At 48.5% G+C, this 18776-nt stretch overlaps 1 protein-coding gene across 11 annotated transcripts in view; it reads left to right on the top strand.

Moving 5' to 3' along the window:
- Nucleotides 1-18776, top strand: part of step (cytohesin steppke) — a 455937-nt gene that overhangs the window by 394197 nt on the left and 42964 nt on the right. Inside the window, exons 1-2 of one of the 11 annotated variants that reach the window (XM_045732502.2) lie at nucleotides 6632-6708; nucleotides 17505-18072. The exons of 8 other annotated variants lie outside the window; for them this stretch is intronic. In XM_045732502.2, coding sequence (XP_045588458.2) covers nucleotides 17698-18072 — 375 coding nt within the window. In that variant the 5' untranslated portion in view covers nucleotides 6632-6708; nucleotides 17505-17697. Of the gene's footprint in view, nucleotides 1-6631; nucleotides 6776-17473; nucleotides 18073-18776 lie in introns of those variants that run through there. 2 more of the 11 variants (XM_045732508.2, XM_045732515.2) reach the window with 2 other exon arrangements.

Raw genomic sequence — 18776 nt, 5'->3', positions numbered from 1 at the left:
AGTGAAGGTGGTGGTAGTGGAGAGTGGTAGTGAAGGTGGTGGTGGTAGGACGGGGTCGTGTTTCAAGGGATATTCCCACGGCTATAGTGTTGTCATCTGCCTTTCTTGAACCGGCTGACCTTCCTCTCACTAACCACCAGTCCGGCCTGCCACACCATGCCGGCCTGCCACACCGTGCCGGCCTGCCACACCAGGCCGGCCTGCCACACCATGCTACACGCCAAGATAATATCAAATAATATACACCTGGAAGATACTGGAGGGCCAGGTCCCAAATCTACACAGTAAAATAACAACGTACTGGAGTGAACGATATGGAAGAAAATGCAGAATAGAACCAGTGAAGAGCAGAGGTGCCATAGGCACAATCAGAGAACACTGTATAAACATCAGAGGTCCGCGGTTGTTTAACGTCCTACCAGCGAGCATAAGAAATATTGCCGGAACAACAGTGGACGTCACGTGACTAACACAGGGGGGGGGGGGGGGGGGGGGGGGTGTCTACCTGGAGTAGGCTTGGGGAGTAGAAGAACTCCCAGAACCCCATCAACCAGGTATCAAGCAGGTACCTAGCAGGTACCTACCTTGTGTAGACACCAGACAGGGTAGGGTAGGTAGACACAATTTCTCCAGCGTATATAGGGGAACGTTCAGGTTACCTGCTACTACTTTGATTCTCACCTCCCTCTCCACCTGGATTGTACCTGAATGGGGTTCTGAGACAGGTAGTCTCCTAGCCCGGTGCGGGGCCAGGCTGGTGGGAGCTTGGTCCAACAGGTAGATTTTTGCATCTGCACAAAAATGACACGAAGCTGTATTTTTTTGTCTGTAGCTGATCTACGAATAAGGAAAAACAGTGTTGCAAGGACTGTGCCCTGAGGTACTGAGCTTTTAACCGTGCTTGGACTTTTTATTTGATAAAAATAAAAAATCACACTGCGTTCTGTTTGAAAGAAAATTGAGTGGTAGTTCAGGGGGAACTCCCTTAATTCTGTCTGTCACTTATTCTGTCAATCTGTCTGTGTGTGTGTGTCTCTCTCTCTCCACTCACGTTCTTCCTCTCCCCCCTCGCTCTTTCTCTCTAATTTCTCCCTTCTCACTCTTTCTCATTCTCTCTCTTTAACGCCATTAGAATCTATCACATTCATTATCTATTATTTCCATTTCCCTTATTTTGTGGGCTATCACTCCATTGCTAAATTTATGAAATGCCTTTGCAAATGTGGTGTACACTGACTTTTGCATTCAGTTTTTCTTCAAGTGTATCAGTAAATTTTGCCATTGTGGTTGAGTAGCTGCGAAAGATATGAACTTCTTGGTCTAAATCCATGTTGGCCAGGGTTGTTGAGGTCATTGGTCTCCATGTTGGCCTGGGTTGTGGAGGTCATTGGTCTCCATGTTGGCCAGGGTTGTGGAGGTCATTGGTCTCCATGTTGGCTTGGGTTGTGGCGGTCATTGGTCTCCATGTTGGCCTGGGTTGTGGAGGTCATTGGTCTCCATGTTGGCCTGGGTTGTGGAGGTCATTGGTCTCCATGTTGGCCTGGGTTGTGGAGGTCATTGGTCTCCATGTTGGCCAGGGTTGTGGAGGTCATTGGTCTCCATGTTGGCCAGGGTTGTGGAGATCATTGGTCTCCATGTTGGCCAGGGTTGTGGAGGTCATTGGTCTCCGCGAAACTAGAGTTCTGAACACTTTCTCAAAGTGATGAAAGTGAGGACTTCTGATCACTTAAACATTATTATTCGAGACATTAGAGCGACTAGTTTATGGTCTTAGCTCCCTCCCTCTTTATAGGAGGCCTGGTCGAGGACCGGGCCGGGGGGCCGCTAAGCCCCGAAATCATCTCAAGATAACCTCAAGAAGATACAAGCCTGTACCCTTGCTCGCACACACACACAACACAGTATAACACACTGAGGACCATGCCAGGGGCCCCAGCACGGTTCCTACACAAGCTATGATAACTAGTAGTGCAGCTAACCTTAGTCACACTTCAATACACTAACCAGCAGTGTGTTGCCCCCTCCCCCCCATACAGCCTGGGGGGTGGAGGCCCCCCCCCACCATTCCCTGGGTGCCAGGCCGTCCGGAGGTGCCAGAGGGGTGGCACTCTTCCCTCGCTGCATATATTGACCTTGGGTTATCTGAGATAACCAAATGGGTCGTTCCTGGGCTTCCTTGCCACTTAGGGGTGTGAAGGATTCACGAAGCAGTTACGCAAGCACTTACGAACCTGGGGCCAGATTCACGAAGCAGTTACGCAAGTACTTACGAACCTGGGGCCAGATTCACGAAGCAGTTACGCAAGTACTTACGAACCTGGGGCCAGATTCACGAAGCAGTTACGCAAGTACTTGCGAACGTGTACGCCTTTCTTCAATCTTTGACGGCTTTGGTTACATTTATTTAAACAGTTTACAAGCATGAAAACTTGCCAATCAACTGTTGTTATTGTTATAAACAGCCTCCTGGTGCTTCGGAGCTCATTAAATGTTTAATAATTGTAAACAAAGCCGCCAAAGATTGAGAAAAGATGGACAGGTTCGTAAGTGCTTGCGTAACTGCTTCGTGAATATGGCCCCAGATTCGTAAGTGCTTACGTAACTGCTTCGTGAATCTGGCCCCAGATTCGTAAGTGCTTGCGTAACTGCTCCGTGAATCTGGCCCCAGGATAGTAAGTGCTTGCGTAACTGCTTCGTGAATGTGGCCCCCAAGGTTCGTAAGTGCTTGCGTAACTGCTTCGTGAATCTGGCCCCTGGTCACGAATGCACGTTTAGGGGTCAGGGTCACCACCAACACTCGTCAACAACAAGTAGTGAAAGCTGTCGACGTGTCCTCTCGCTACTGACCTACTGTCTGTACTCCCCTAATTGTGTATACCTGACTACCGGGGTCGAGCTTTAGCTCTCGGGGGCACACCCTTCTACGTAACCATTGATCGTGTTATATTTATATTAGCTTGGGAGAGCTAGTCTTCTCCTTCATGTCTCTTGGTGGGGTACAGGTTCGTAAGTGCTTGCGTAACTTCTTCGTTAATCTTCGTTGGGGGTCCCCCTTCTCATAACTACCCCATGTGCTTCTAATTTGGGTGTTTAGTTACGTTAGTCTGCCCTCCCTGGCCCAGTGTCTCGTTTAACACACTCGTTAAGATGATGTGATGGATTATAGCAATTACAAGTGACAGGATGAACAACCCAGCGGGTTTTCTTCCTATTGGGGAGGGACACCCCTAATAATACATTAAATACGTGCATATGTGACATACTAATTTATTGTGAATATTTTAGTTTACCTTGAAAAGCTTCATAGAAAACACCGACCTTACCTAACCTTCTTAGTATGTTAAGATAATCATTTTATTGCTTCGTAATTACAATTATTACTTAACCTATACCTATAATAGGTTAAGTAATAATTGTAATTTCGAAGCAATAAGATGCTTATCTTAACATACTAAGAAGGTTAGGTGAGGTCGGTGTTTTCTACGAAGCTTTTCAAGGTAAACTAAAATATTCACAATAAATTAGTATGTCACATATGCACTTATTTAATAAGTCAATATTGACTTAAAGAAAGTGCGAGAACGGGTTGCCAATAGCCTGGTTGAGCAGTCCAGCAACCAACCAGGAGGCCTAGTCGACGACCGGGCCGCGGGGACGCTAAGCCCCGAAACACCTCAAGGTAACCTCTAGAAATGAACTAGAATAATAATGACTTAAATTAAGAGGTGCAACAAGTTAAGATAATCTGACTGTAGATGGGTCATTAGTAGACTAATGTGTAAACTTATGTGAACTGTAGTGAGCACTTACTTTAGATAGCTCTAAGCTAATCACTTAACAGTTCTACTACCAACCAAAATAGTCAGTATTATGAAATTATCAGTATAGTATTATTAGCTATCTCCTGACATGGATTTTTAAGCTAAACGTGAGATAATAGCTCATTACAGAAGCGCCTAATGTAGTCCAAATGTTGTTTCAAGACTCGCTACTTGGAACAAAAAGTTCCAAGTAGCACGGGGTATGGTGAACCCGCAGTGGACTTAGTTGATGAGCCTAAGTGTGTGTGTAGTCCAAAGCTTAGTTCTGGTTAACCAATAAGGTCGACCTAACCCCTGAATCAGGCAGGGATTGACTGCCTTAAACAGCCACTTGGACCTCGGGTTGCCACCACCATCCCGCTCTCCCATTGGCTGGCGACGTTGCGCCACTGGAGAAATGACCCGCATGGTAGTTTAGGTCGTTTGGAGGTAGTTTGTGAAGGGGAACTCGAGTCGTTCCCTGCAGTTCGTAACAATGTAGTCTGGAAGCAAACGTGGCTGCCTTGAGGTGGCTCCTAGGATCAGTGTGTGTCTGGCCTGGTCTGTGACGAGGTCTGGTGAGAGAGATTAGGGCAAGTCTCTCTCACAGGTTGAGGGCATTTGGCCAGACGTGAGGGCTAAAGGTTTGCAAAAATGACTGGTAAGTTGGTACTCACAGTTTCATAGTTTAATTTTGCCCGAGGGGCGAGTTTATTGGGCAGCGCCACTCATCCTGTGAGTGGACACACCGCCATAGTGACAGTATTGGGCAGCGCCACTCATCCTGTGAGTGGACACACCGCCATAGTGACAGTATTGGGCAGCGTCACTCATCTTGTGAGTGGACACACCGCCATAGTGACAGTATTGGGCAGCGTCACTCATCCTGTGAGTGGTCACACCACCATAGCAGCATGTACAACACTCCCCAATAGGAAGAAAACCCGCTGGGTTGTCCATCCTGTCACTTGTACCCAGACACAGCTGGGACTTGCTTAACCGTCTCAAATGAAGTGCTTGTCAAACAAGCACATTAACCTTTGGCAACTCCAAAACTTTAGTTACCTTGCGGGTGTTAAGATGGAGGGGGGGGGTAATATTTTAAATTAAGAACAGTATAAATATTTGACTGTTTTCCTAGCTCAATATGGGCTAGGAAATGTGTTATTGTGTACATATTGTCTCTAAGATGGGCTCAATATCTCTCACCGGTGTTTGTCACTTTCACCCTGGGTTCCGTAGCTTCGCTGCTCAGCTGTTTCCATCCCAAATATGAGTATTGGTACTCGCTAATTGTCGTGTGGTACAGCATTGGAACGCTGCGAGGTATGAATATAATAGGTATGAAAGGCGGGGCTATAGAGCTAGATCTTGTACCTCGTAGACAAACAGGCCACCAGCCAAGATGGTCGACCTCACCCTTCCCGGGCTTGGGGAGTAGTAGAAGCACTCTCGGAACAGACCACACACTAGAAGGTGAAGGGACGACGACGTTTCAGTCCGTCCTAGACCATTCTCAAGGCGATAACATTCTCAAAATCGCCTGCAACTCCCAGACCCTCTTGAAGCAGGTCTCGCGCAAGTATCACCTGCCCAGCCTCCTCTGTGTCACCTTCCTCTTTGCTCTATCATCTTCCCAACACTCTCTACCTAACTTTCACCCCTTCCCTTCCCTTCTCTTGCTTTTCCCTTGCCCCCCCTGTCTTTTTCCCCTCCCCCCCCAACCCTCCACGGGGTGATCTCCCTCCCCCCCTCTTTCCTTCTCCCCCCCCCCTAACCCCCTGCCTCGTCTGTTTAATGACTTCCGATACAATAATTGGCTTGTTTGTATTACCTGATGTGTTCCAATGAGGGTGGTGGATGTAGGGCGAGGGGTTGAGACCAGTGATAGTGTAGATAAGGAAAATACCCGAAGGTTAGGTCCCTTAATCTGCGCCTTAAAATACCTTAATATAGTGATACAGAGGATAATATGTAGATTACAGCCAGTGCTCGTGGGCATGGGGCGTGTAGCTGTGACAATTATATATTGTGAAAGGAAGTTAGTGATGGTGTATGTGTTAACGTGTTTGTACTCGCCTAGTTGTGCTTGCAGGGTGTTGAGCTGCGGCTCTTTGGTCCTGCCTCTAAACTGTCAATGAAATGGTGCACAGGTTCCTGAGCCTATTGGGCTCTATCGTATCTACATTTGATCTATGGGAGCGCAGTGCTTGTAAATAAGGAGCTCACCTGGCTGTACCTAGCCAGGTATGGCTCCAGCTCTTGTTCCCCGCTCTTGTATCCACAGGTTCCTAAAGAGGTGTTACAATATTCGCGGATCGCGAACGCGAATTGCGAACACGGAACAGGCAGCTCGGATGTGCGCGCAATGTTCTGCCTTCACCGTTGTAACCGGTTTCTGCTTGCCTCTGCCGGGACCAAGTCTGCGGTGTAAGCAGTTTCCGATTATACTCCACTTTATTCAACACTCATCATCTCCCCCCCCCCTCCCCCCTGTGGTAACTGCGTTATTACGTCACGGAAAGTGTTGCGGCCAGATTGGTTGGTTGGTTGTGGCGTCAGTGAGGTGCTGGAGAAGTGCGCTGCTATTGGCTGCTGCCCGTTGGACGTCACGAGTGACGTCACGGAAGCCGCCTAGTGTGGGTCGCCAGCTATTGCTTTTGATACATTATCTTATTGCCCCGGAACAACCTTGCAGCCTAAATTATCTTTTGTTGTTAATAGTTAATGACCATTGATTAAATGTACCATAAAGCACGTACATGGAGTTGAGAGCGCGTACACATGTGTGGATATTTGCGCGCGTAAAATGTGGCAATGATTGTCGGTGTAACCGTCCTTGGCTTCAGTATCAGCTGATCCGTGGTGGGGGAAGGACGTGTTGACGCGTGCTCCCAGGCCTATCAAAGTATTAGGCCGCAGATGCGATAAACAGTGAAGCAGTGCCAGCACGCACGCCGGCACTCGCTTCTCGTGTGTGTGACACAAGCTGTTGACTGATATCCCCCAGACCTCTCTGAGCACGATAGCACCTCCCTGTGTGATGATAGCCAGGACTGACATACACACCATCGTGCTGGGTGTTTGTGTACTTCCTCCCGACCCTCGTAACCAGAAACACAAACAGTTTAGAGGATCAGTGTTGATCGAGGAGAGGGATGGTGGTGGTGGTTGTAGTGAAGGCAGCGGTGGTCCCTGCTGGCAATATTATGCCCCGACACGGAGCCAGGATGGGGGGGGGGGGGGAGTGTCATAATTTTTTTGTTTTTTGAGAGATATACAAGAGTTGTTACATTCTTGTAACAACTATTGTTGTATCTCTTGAATGTAACGACATTCTTGTAACATAATAAAGGATAACTGCGTGTGTGTGTACTATTTGTATCGTCAGAATCGAGCTATTAGCTCTTGGGCCCCGCCTTTCTAGCCTTCGGTTGTTTAAAGCGATGACCTACTTCTCTATCATGCCTTGTTTTAAAGCTATGAATAGTGGTTTGCTTCCACAATATGCTACTTTAGTTTATTCCTTTTCCCCACTACTCTCACGCTTAAAGAAAACTCTAACGTATGGTTCGTCTGAGTTTCCAGCTTCCACCCATGTCCTAATTACTTCCAAGTGCTATATAGTCGTAATGGCTTGGCGCTTTCTCCTGATAATTCCCTCCCTCCCCCCCATGTCCCCAAGTTCTGTTGGTATTCCGTGTGAACATATTGTTTATTTTAGTTCTCCCTAAGTATTTTGTATGCTGCTATCATATCTCGTTGTTCCCTCCTTTTTTTCTAACGTTGGCAGGTTTAGTTCCTTCAGTCGCTCTTCATATCCCATCCTATGCAATTCCGGGACGAGCCTCGTCGCAAATTTTTTAACCTTTTCCAGTTTCCTGATGTGTTTCTTTAGGTGGAGCTCCATGATGGCGCTGCATACTATAAAACTGGTCTCACGTAGGCCGGTCGGCCGGGGAGACAGCACGCTGGACTTGTGATCCTGTGGTCCTGGGTTCGATCCCAGGCGCCGGCGAGAAACAATGGGCAAAGTTTTTTACCCTATGCCCCTGTTACCTAGCAGTAAAATAGGTACCCGGGTGTTAGTCAGCTGTCACGGGCTGCTTCCTGGGGGTGGAGGCCTGGTCGAAGACCGGGCCGCGGGGACACTAAAAAGCACCGAAATCATCTCAAGATAACCTCAAGATAGGCGGTGTAAAGCTCTCTGAATGCCTCCATACTTAGGTTTCTGAATGACGTTCTAACTTTTGCTAGCGTAGATTGCGCTGCTGTCTCTTTTTCCGGTTTATTTGTTCCTCAGGAGTTAGATTTGGTGTTACGTCCACTCCCAGGTCCCTTTCTCGAATCACAGGAAGGCAGTTCCCCTTCATTGTGTTATGTCCCTTTTGGTTTCCTGTCACCCAGTCCCATTTCCATAACTTTACACATGCTCGTGTTGAACTCCAGTAGCCATTTCTCTGACCATCTCTGCAGCTTATTAAAATCGTCTTGGAGTATCGTACTGTATATGTGTGTGTGTGTGTGTGTGTGTGTGTACACGTACAGGTCAGCAGGTTGTACAGGTTGTTTAACTTGTGGTGGTGTGTTAGGGTGCGGGCGTAGAGGCAGTGGGCGCTGTGACTGCAGAATTTGCTTGATAATTTGCTGACCTGTGCAGGAAATGGCTTGTTGCTCCAGCGTCCAGTCCATTTGTTTGGGAAAGACAATGGTGGAAATATTTACGGTTGTACCGCACGTGCAGTGTACACTCCCGGGCAGGACCTTCTGTTCTCCATAGTATCTTGTATGCAGTGATCATGTCTCCTCCGTTTCTTTACTCTTCTAGGGTTGCGAGATTTAGCTTTCTAGTTGTTAAAATCTCAAAGTTCTGGCACTAAGCTTGTTAAACAGTTTTATGCTTAACTGTGTGGATTCCAGGCTGGTGCTGCATATTCCAGTATTGGTCTAACATAGGTTGTGTATATGGTTTGGAATGTGTGCGCGCGCATATGTTCCTGCCTGCCTGCAATGATCATTCATATGACAAGGTCCAAGATCAGAAGATTCACGAGTGACAGTTGAAGGAGTGTGTCATAACAGTTGACGGGTGGAATGCATGAGGGTGACAGGTAGGAGAGGGTGGCAGGGGGGGGAGGGGCATTAGATATGACAGGGACGAGTCCTTGGAGGTTTGGAGGAAGGTTCACTGCTGTGTATTGAGGCCACTCGGTCACGGGTGTGTTGTGTGGAGGGAGCCCACTGGCCCGGATCTGCCATTAAAGAACCAGGAGACTATGAACCAAAACTTCATATGTATATATATTTAACCATGTATATATATTTAACCATGTATATATATTTAACGGCAGATACCACCTCATTAAGAGCTCGGGGATAGTTTAAAGCTAAGATACAAAAGTTACTCCCCCGACTGTCATGTTGACTATGTAAGGATGCATCCTAGCACATGTTGGCAGATAAGGAATGGATAGTTCTTGTGAAAATGTTTAATAATAGGTCATCTTAGGGCCACCTCTGGGATAGGTATGTGTGGGGTAATTAATACTTTTAACGGGAAGGTAGCCATTTGTGGGGAAAATCAGTGGGAAGTACTGTGTAGTGTAGCTCTAGAGCGGTTGATTAGCTTAAGAGGGTGTCTTGGGTTTTAGTACCCCCTAGAGTACTTTCTGTTGTGGTAATTTAAGAAAACGGGCTTCTTTATGACCGTGTTTGTGAGACAGTGTGTGTGTGTGTGTGTGTGTGTGTTGTGTGGTGGTTGATAGGCAGGGTGTGTATGTGTGGGGGGGGGGGGCAGGCCGTGTACAGGTGTAAAGAGGAGTGTAGTAGTATCTACAGCTTCGTGTCACCATCCTGCTAAAACACACAACCAACTCTTCCTTCCTGAAGCTGTTTTGTGGCACAAATGTCAATAAAATAATAGTGAAGAGAGCACGGCCCTCACCCCTGCCCCATAGCCACGCTGGTGGTGGTGGTGGGGCGGACACTGTGGTGTAGCATCCTGTTGACGCTGGCTCTACACTCGCCTACCTCTACTCCTCTACTTGTACTGGCGCGGGGGTTGAGCTTCGGCTCTTTGGTCCCGCCGCTCAACTCTCAATCAACTGGTGTTCACTTTGTGTGTGTGTGTGGGGGGGGGCGCGTGCTCACCTCTATTTGTACCTTCAGGATCGAGCTTTAGCTCTTGGACGTCGCCTTTCTAGTAGCCGGTGGTCTAATGCAGTGAATCCTGACCTATTTTTCTATCATATCTACTTGTATAATAGGATGTGCGTGTCCGTGTAGGGTCGAGTTTAGCTCCTAGCCCCGCCTTCAGGGCGTTCAGGGCATTAATGCACTCGGTTCCCGCGTGTACGCGCGCGCGCGTGCTCCTCTGTTGGTTGTGTAATTCAATGACTGGTCACTCCTGTCATATCTAATTTTGAAAGAGGTTAATGAATTATTCTATCTCCTGGTCCCTTAGAATTGTTCACTAACACTGCTCTCTACCATCCTGATGTATCTATCCATATCCTCTGTTCCACCCAGCCGTGTACTGAACATTTTATTAACCTTAGGGTCTTTTATGTTGTGATCATGTCTCATATCTTCTTATAATCCTCAGCCTTTCCTCATAGTTCAACCCCTGCAGTCCTGGTACGAGGCTCTTTGCACCTCCTCTTGCCTTTTTTAGTTTGGTTTTGGTACTCGCCTTCGGGATGAGTTCAAGTTTATTTATCGAGACAAAAAATAATACATCTCAAAGGGATAGAGTAGCTTAGGCTATTTCTAGCCCCTTGGGGTTGCGCTATAGCTCTTGGGTCCCGCCTTTCAACAGTTAGTGGTGTAGGATATGGGTTCCATGGCGTTTCTTGATTGTCGTAGATGCAATTAAAACTGCTTGAGGAGGGTGTGTGTACCACTGTGGTACCCGCAGGAGCGCCCTCTCACTCCTGCCTTTTTCTCCACTTTGTGCACTACCCGGAGAGGATCTTGGGAGTTCTTGTATTCCCTGAGCTCAGTCTGAGACCAGGCTCGACTTGTGATAACTTGGACTAGGTAGTCTAGTCTACTGGTGAAGTCCTTCAGACGAGAAGTACACGGTCCGCCTCCTTACTCTTGCCATGATGAGCTGTGTCGCACGGTCTTAAAATGATGTGCAGATGTTCTTCTAACAGCATTCTTATTGACTTCCGTCACCTTGGGTTCCTGATTAATTACTTTTGTCGGTTCCCCATCATGTTGATGTTATTTATGCGAGCCTTTGGTGCCAGGCGCTCGTACAAGAAGTTCTGTAAACTGGCAGGTCCCTTTTTGGCAGTTGCAGGGAATCATTGCTAAACATTGCATTCCCTTGAGTTTTCTTGCTCCCTCCCAAGTTTTCATTTTGTTGCATTTGTTTGGTTTGAAGTCTAATACCCATTTCTCCCATCATGCCTGAAGCTTAGGAAGATTTTCCCAACACTTCCTCGTGCGTTGGGGACTTTGTGTATAATTCATACACATTAATAACAAAGTTCATATATATATATATATATATATATATATATATATATATATATATATATATATATATATATAATGTCCTTTATAAGGAATTGTATGTCCTATATGGGATGAGGCAAGATAATTTCCACTAATGGTACAGGGGCAAGTACTGACCCCTGTGGCGCTCCACTTGTTACCTTCTACCACTCTGAGGTCTCCTGGAGAACATACCTGAAGAGCGTTTCGAGAGTTCGAGTCCGGCCCCCTGACCTGCTTCTACCTGAAGCTACCTCAGGACTTCGGGACAGAGCAGCAGACTTTGTGTTTCTCCTCGACAGGCTTCCCTTTCTCTGCAAGTGCAGGCAACGAGTCACAATAACGGGGCTGAAGAATGTTAACCACACCACACACTAGAAGGTGAAGGGACGTCGACGTTTCGCTCCGTCCTGGACCATTCTCAAGTCGATTGACTTGAGAATGGTCCAGGACGGACCGAAACGTCGTCGTCCCTTCACCTTCTAGTGTGTGGTCTGGTCAACTTTCTCTGCAATCCTCTATCAATGAGTATTTTGTATTTCCTGTAGCTTCATCCCGGTTACCCCTGTTTGCCGCTTTAGTTCGTGTTGGGTTGTTACTCTTATCAGATTTTGTTGGCAATTCAAGAAGTCACACTCTGCCTCTTCCTGCTTTATCAGTGTTGCCTTGTCATTAACCGCGTGTAGACTTGGGTAGGCCTGGTCATCTGTGAGGCCCTGGTGGTGTCTCGAGACGAGGCCGGGAGCCGGTCGGCCGAGCGGTCAGCACACTGGACTCGTGATCCTGTGGTGCTGGGTTCGATCCCGGGCACCGGCGAGAAACAATGGGCAGAGTTTTTCACCCCATGCCCCTGTTACCTAGCAGTAAAATAGGTACCTGGGTGTTAGTCAGCTGTCACGGGCTGCTTCCTGGGGGTGGAGGCCTGGTCGAGGACCGGGCCGCGGGGACACTACAGCCCCGAAATCGTCTCGAGATAACCTCAAGAATCTCAAGATAACTTGTGCCCTGGTTCTCTGATCTCGTGACGATATCTTGATATCCTGCCTGGGATGCTGGGGCCAGATTCACGAAAGCACTTACGAACCTGTACATCTTTTCTCAATCTTTGGCGGCTTTGTTTACACTTATTAAACAGTTAATGAGCTCCGAAGCACCAGGAGGCTGTTTATAACAATAACAGTTGATTGGCAAGTTTTCATGCTTGTAAACTGTTTAATAAATGTAACCAAAGCCGTCAAAGATTGAGGAAAGATGTACACGCTCGTAAGTGCTTGCGTAAGTGCTTTCGTGAATCTGGGCCCTGGTCTGTAGTTAAGGGCCTCTTACTTGTCCCTTTCCTCGAATATAGAAACCACAGTTACCATCTTCCATTCTATTGTGATTTTTACTTTTACCGAAGTGAGATAATTGCTCGAGGTCTGCTGTACACCCCTGCAGCAGTTTTCTTAGGCAGCAATGAGAACATTGGCTCAAGATGTGTTGAATTCGAGAGTTGTATCGCGGCCTGACCTGCTGGCAACCTTCTCAGGCGACTGTTTGGTCTGTGAGGCTCGTTGTTCACAGCTAACATAGCCACAACAGCCAGGTTGATCCAGTAACTCGAGCACAAACTTGTAAAGTTTGTGCTTGAAAGCTTCCGTTAACTGTTCTAGTTACACTTGTGGCACGGTTGGCACCTGTGTGATCACACTTGTAGCACGGTTGGCACCTGTGTGATCACACTTGTAGCACGGTTGGCACCTGTGTGATCACACTTGTAGCACGGTTGGCACCTGTGTGATCACACTTGTAGCACGGTTGGCACCTGTGTGATCACACTTGTAGCACGGTTGGCACCTGTGTGATCACACTTGTAGCACGGTTGGCACCTGTGTGATCACACTTGTAGCACGGTTGGCACCTGTGTGATCACACTTGTAGCACGGTTGGCACCTGTGTGATCACACTTGTAGCACGGTTGGCACCTGTGTGATCACACTTGTAGCACGGTTGGCACCTGTGTGATCACACTTGTAGCACGGTTGGCACCTGTGTGATCACACTTGTAGCACGGTTGGCACCTGTGTGATCACACTTGTAGCACGGTTGGCACCTGTGTGATCACACTTGTAGCACGGTTGGCACCTGTGTGATCACACTTGTAGCACGGTTGGCACCTGTGTGATCACACTTGTAGCACGGTTGGCACCTGTGTGATCACACTTGTAGCACGGTTGGCACCTGTGTGATCACACTTGTAGCACGGTTGGCACCTGTGTGATCACACTTGTAGCACGGTTGGCACCTGTGTGATCACACTTGTAGCACGGTTGGCACCTGTGTGATCACACTTGTGGCACGGTTGGCACCTGTGTGATCACACTTGTGGCACGGTTGGCACCTGTGTGATCACACTTGTGGCACGGTTGGCACCTGTGTGATCACACTTGTGGCACGGTTGGCACCTGTGTGATCACACTTGTGGCACGGTTGGCACCTGTGTGATCACACTTGTGGCACGGTTGGCACCTGTGTGATCACACTTGTGGCACGGTTGGCACCTGTGTGATCACACTTGTGGCACGGTTGGCACCTGTGTGATCACACTTGTGGCACGGTTGGCACCTGTGTGATCACACTTGTGGCACGGTTGGCACCTGTGTGATCACACTTGTGGCACGGTTGGCACCTGTGTGATCACACTTGTGGCACGGTTGGCACCTGTGTGATCACACTTGTGGCACGGTTGGCACCTGTGTGATCACACTTGTGGCACGGTTGGCACCTGTGTGATCACACTTGTGGCACGGTTGGCACCTGTGTGATCACACTTGTGGCACGGTTGGCACCTGTGTGATCACACTTGTGGCACGGTTGGCACCTGTGTGATCACACTTGTGGCACGGTTGGCACCTGTGTGATCACACTTGTGGCACGGTTGGCACCTGTGTGATCACACTTGTGGCACGGTTGGCACCTGTGTGATCACACTTGTGGCACGGTTGGCACCTGTGTGATCACACTTGTGGCACGGTTGGCACCTGTGTGATCACACTTGTGGCACGGTTGGCACCTGTGTGATCACACTTGTGGCACGGTTGGCACCTGTGTGATCACACTTGTGGCACGGTTGGCACCTGTGTGATCACACTTGTGGCACGGTTGGCACCTGTGTGATCACACTTGTGGCACGGTTGGCACCTGTGTGATCACACTTGTGGCACGGTTGGCACCTGTGTGATCACACTTGGTGGCACGGTTGGCACCTGTGTGATCACACTTGGTGGCACGGTTGGCACCTGTGTGATCACACTTGGTGGCACGGTTGGCACCTGTGTGATCACACTTGGTGGCACGGTTGGCACCTGTGTGATCACACTTGGTGGCACGGTTGGCACCTGTGTGATCACACTTGGTGGCACGGTTGGCACCTGTGTGATCACACTTGGTGGCACGGTTGGCACCTGTGTGATCACACTTGGTGGCACGGTTGGCACCTGTGTGATCACACTTGGTGGCACGGTTGGCACCTGTGTGATCACACTTGGTGGCACGGTTGGCACCTGTGTGATCACACTTGGTGGCACGGTTGGCACCTGTGTGATCACACTTGGTGGCACGGTTGGCACCTGTGTGATCACACTTGGTGGCACGGTTGGCACCTGTGTGATCACACTTGGTGGCACGGTTGGCACCTGTGTGATCACACTTGGGGGCACGGTTGGCACCTGTGTGATCACACTTGGGGGCACGGTTGGCACCTGTGTGATCACACTTGGGGGCACGGTTGGCACCTGTGTGATCACACTTGGGGGCACGGTTGGCACCTGTGTGATCACACTTGGGGGCACGGTTGGCACCTGTGTGATCACACTTGGGGGCACGGTTGGCACCTGTGTGATCACACTTGGGGGCACGGTTGGCACCTGTGTGATCACACTTGGGGGCACGGTTGGCACCTGTGTGATCACACTTGGGGGCACGGTTGGCACCTGTGTGATCACACTTGGGGGCACGGTTGGCACCTGTGTGATCACACTTGGGGGCACGGTTGGCACCTGTGTGATCACACTTGGGGGCACGGTTGGCACCTGTGTGATCACACTTGTAGCACGGTTGGCACCTGTGTGATCACACTTGTAGCACGGTTGGCACCTCGGAGCATCTGATTTAATACAATCGTTCTAACACATCTCGCTTTAGTGTGTCGTAATTTGTATTGTGCAAGTTTGGCAGCCATTTTCCCCTTGGTATTAGCTGGGTAAAGTGTATTTCCCATGTATATAGTGTGGTTACCTTGAGGTGCTTCCGGGGCTTAGTGTCCCCGCGGCCCGGTCGTCGACCAGGCCTCCTTTGTGTGATGTATACTCTCTAAATCGCCTCTCTAAATCTAAAGTCTCTGTTTCGAGGGGTTTAACTTGAGTGCTTTCAGGTGGTGGCTGTGGTTAAAGTGAACAAATCCATAAGGGCCGTGACGAGGATTCGAACCTGCGTCCGGGAGCATCCCAGACACTGCCTTAATCGACTGAGCTACGACAGTGCAGTGTCTGGGATGCTCCCGGCCGCAGGTTCGAATCCTCGTCACGGCCCTTGTGGATTTGTTCATTTGATGCATCACGTTAGTGTGATCTGTGTGTGTAGTGGTGATTCAGTGCGGGTGGTAATGGATCTAAGAGTATTTTCTCACTACTATCTCTCCCTATCTTGAAGACTAGGACCAACATTCCGATCTGTTGCAATGTTTGTTGTTGTTGTTGAGCTCTAAACAGGAGGTTTTCTGATGTTGCAAGATCTTCGGGCCTGGTCGCATGCTTCAGTAAGTCAATAATTCCGACTTGAGAATGGTCCAGGACGGACCGAAACGTCGTCGTCCCTTCACCTTCTAGTGTGTGGTCTGGTCAACGTGTTTCAGCCACGTTATTGTGACTCCTCGTCTGTATTAGTCTAGCCTCTACTCGGTTCAGTATTTCCATACCACAGTTTTTGGAGTTTGTCACATTTGAAGGCAATTTGAATTTCGGTTGTCAGTGCAACCTGTCATAATAGAGCGTCGCATTTTGACGCATTCTTGAGGGCAAAAACTGTCGCACTAGAAAATGGTAGCGGCTGGCGAAATTGGCACACTGTCCCGTTTTCTGTTTTGGGTCCTCTGGCAGGTTAGGATAGAGGAATTTTAGTACGACAGTTTCTTGACGTTGGGGAAGCTTAGGAGAACGGGCTGGGGAGTGACCTAGTGTGACTAAGGTCAGGATGAAATGTGTTGCTCCCACTCCTTATTATGTTAAGACACTTTAAATTAATACCACTTACCTGTTATTTCCTTTGCTTCTTATTTTATGGTTGTTCACTATCACATCTACCAAAATCTTGTGCTAAATCTGTGTCTCGTCTGCATCTTGGTTTGGTAATAATGGCTCCGTAGGTGTGTAGTGATGGTCAGGTATTTGTGACATGCAACGTTGTCCTGGTCTTAAACGAGGTTTATCTGCGTTGTATAGCTTCGTGAAACGAACCAAGTTGGACAAATCCACAAGGGCCGTGACGAGGATTCGAACCTACGTCCGAGAGCATCAACCAGACGCTGCCTTAATCGACTGAGCTACGACATGGTCAAAAGAATTGTAGCTAGAAGTTCTAGTGAGCTTACTTAGATCCTGCACCCTCTCAGAGAGACAAACCAGGATTTTACACAATTTCCCCCATGCACTCGAGCTATGTCAATAGGCCGTCCTACCGAGCGACCAAGTTGGCTTGTAAGGTCCCTTTCAGAGACGATAATAGTGTCTACTGTTACTGCCTGTGGTCTAATTTTTGCCAGTGCTTTGCTACCTCCTGTGTGTGGTTGGGTGATGACCCCTGACCTGTAGCACCTGCGGGATACCTGGTTGGTGGGGTTCTGGGAGTTGTTCTACTCCCCAAGCCCGGCCCGAGGCCAGGCTTGACTTGTGAGTTTGGTCCACCAGGCTGTTGCTTGGAGCGGCCCGCAGGGCCACCACAGCCCGGTTGGTCCGGCACTCCTTGGAGTAAACGGTCCAGTTTCCTCTGGAAGATATCCAAGGTTGTTCCGGCAATATTTCTTATGCTCGCTGGGAGGACGTTGAAAAAGAGATATATCCTATTCTTAGGGCCTTCCCCCCCCCCTATTATAGTGAGTGATTGTTTATTGCTATTCCAAACATCTTCATAAACAGTTACGTGAATCTGATGATTTCGTCATGACAGTTTGGTAAAGAGAGACGCTTGTGTGATTGATGTGTGGTGTTGACATCTGGTCCACCTGCCACCTGGCGGAGAGTGAGGACAACATGCCAGCTTCCTGACCAGCTTTGGAGAGACTGGAACACCTTGAGTGTGGAGCCCCGTCCTGCCCGTGTGGTGGGTAGGCGGGCATGGTGGGCGTGCGGGCGCGGGCAGCATGTACCGCGCGTGGGCGTGGCGGGCAGTGCAGTGCATCACGTGCAATTGGTACGCCCACGAGGAGAAGGGCGAGGACGAGGAAGGACTCTGGGAGTGCGGGTGTGGGTGGGTACGGGTATGGACGTGCATAGAACGCCGTAAATCGCATCCTCTATGCCACTCGTGGCACCATGAGAGTCGTCTGGAGCTGGGCATCCACGAACACCTCCCAGACGACCACCACGACAACCACGCCCACCACAACCACGCCCACGACAACCACGCCCACACAAATGACTTGGTCTACAACCACAATGAGGAAGAGATCCTTCAGCACCATCATTTTCCCCTGCACAATGACTCATCTATTACCCACAACCTCAACAGTTTCCAGGTAGTTAACGCAGGTGTTTGTATAACAGTTAAGGGGCTCTACAAGCCACAACACACCAGTAATTATTAATATACACCTCAAATCAGATTTATATATATATGGTCATAACCCTTAGAGTGCGCCGAACGTCAGGTGACGTCGTTGGTCCACAGGATCGGAGTGCCATTAGTCACCATAGGTGCGAACCCTGATAAAGGCTCCTGTGAATTTGTTCTTTGATGTATCAGGTTAATGTGACATATTAGGTTAATGTGATTATTATTAACGTATTATTAAAGATAACCGAATTGTGCTAATCTCACGATAACGAATGGCTGACATATTGTCTATTGTTACTTATTAGGAAGATTAAAATTCGCTACTCTTAATATTTAACAAATTTCATAAATTACTTATTGGTTTAATAATTAATAAGTAATTTTTGAATTGTGGTGGCATCCCGCCCAAGAATATACATAGAAATGAAAGTTTAACGCCATTTATGGTATTTTGTAAGACATTTTGTGTATGTATGCACATATAAATGATGTATATAACATATATAATATATATCACTCTTACAAAGTGGTTTCAGTACCGTGTACGCTGGGGAGGGGTGAGTCTTGACTATGCAGAAGAGAGGTACCACATCTACATGGAAGTGACTTGAAGGTCATGTTGCAAGAATGCACAACAAACTCAACTCGCCGAAGTGCAAGGTTTTA

The sequence above is a fragment of the Procambarus clarkii genome, chromosome 4 (assembly GCF_040958095.1).
Source record: "Procambarus clarkii isolate CNS0578487 chromosome 4, FALCON_Pclarkii_2.0, whole genome shotgun sequence".
NCBI classification, from domain to species: Eukaryota; Metazoa; Arthropoda; class Malacostraca; order Decapoda; family Cambaridae; genus Procambarus; species Procambarus clarkii.
This window is presented reverse-complemented; position numbering and strand designations above follow the sequence as displayed.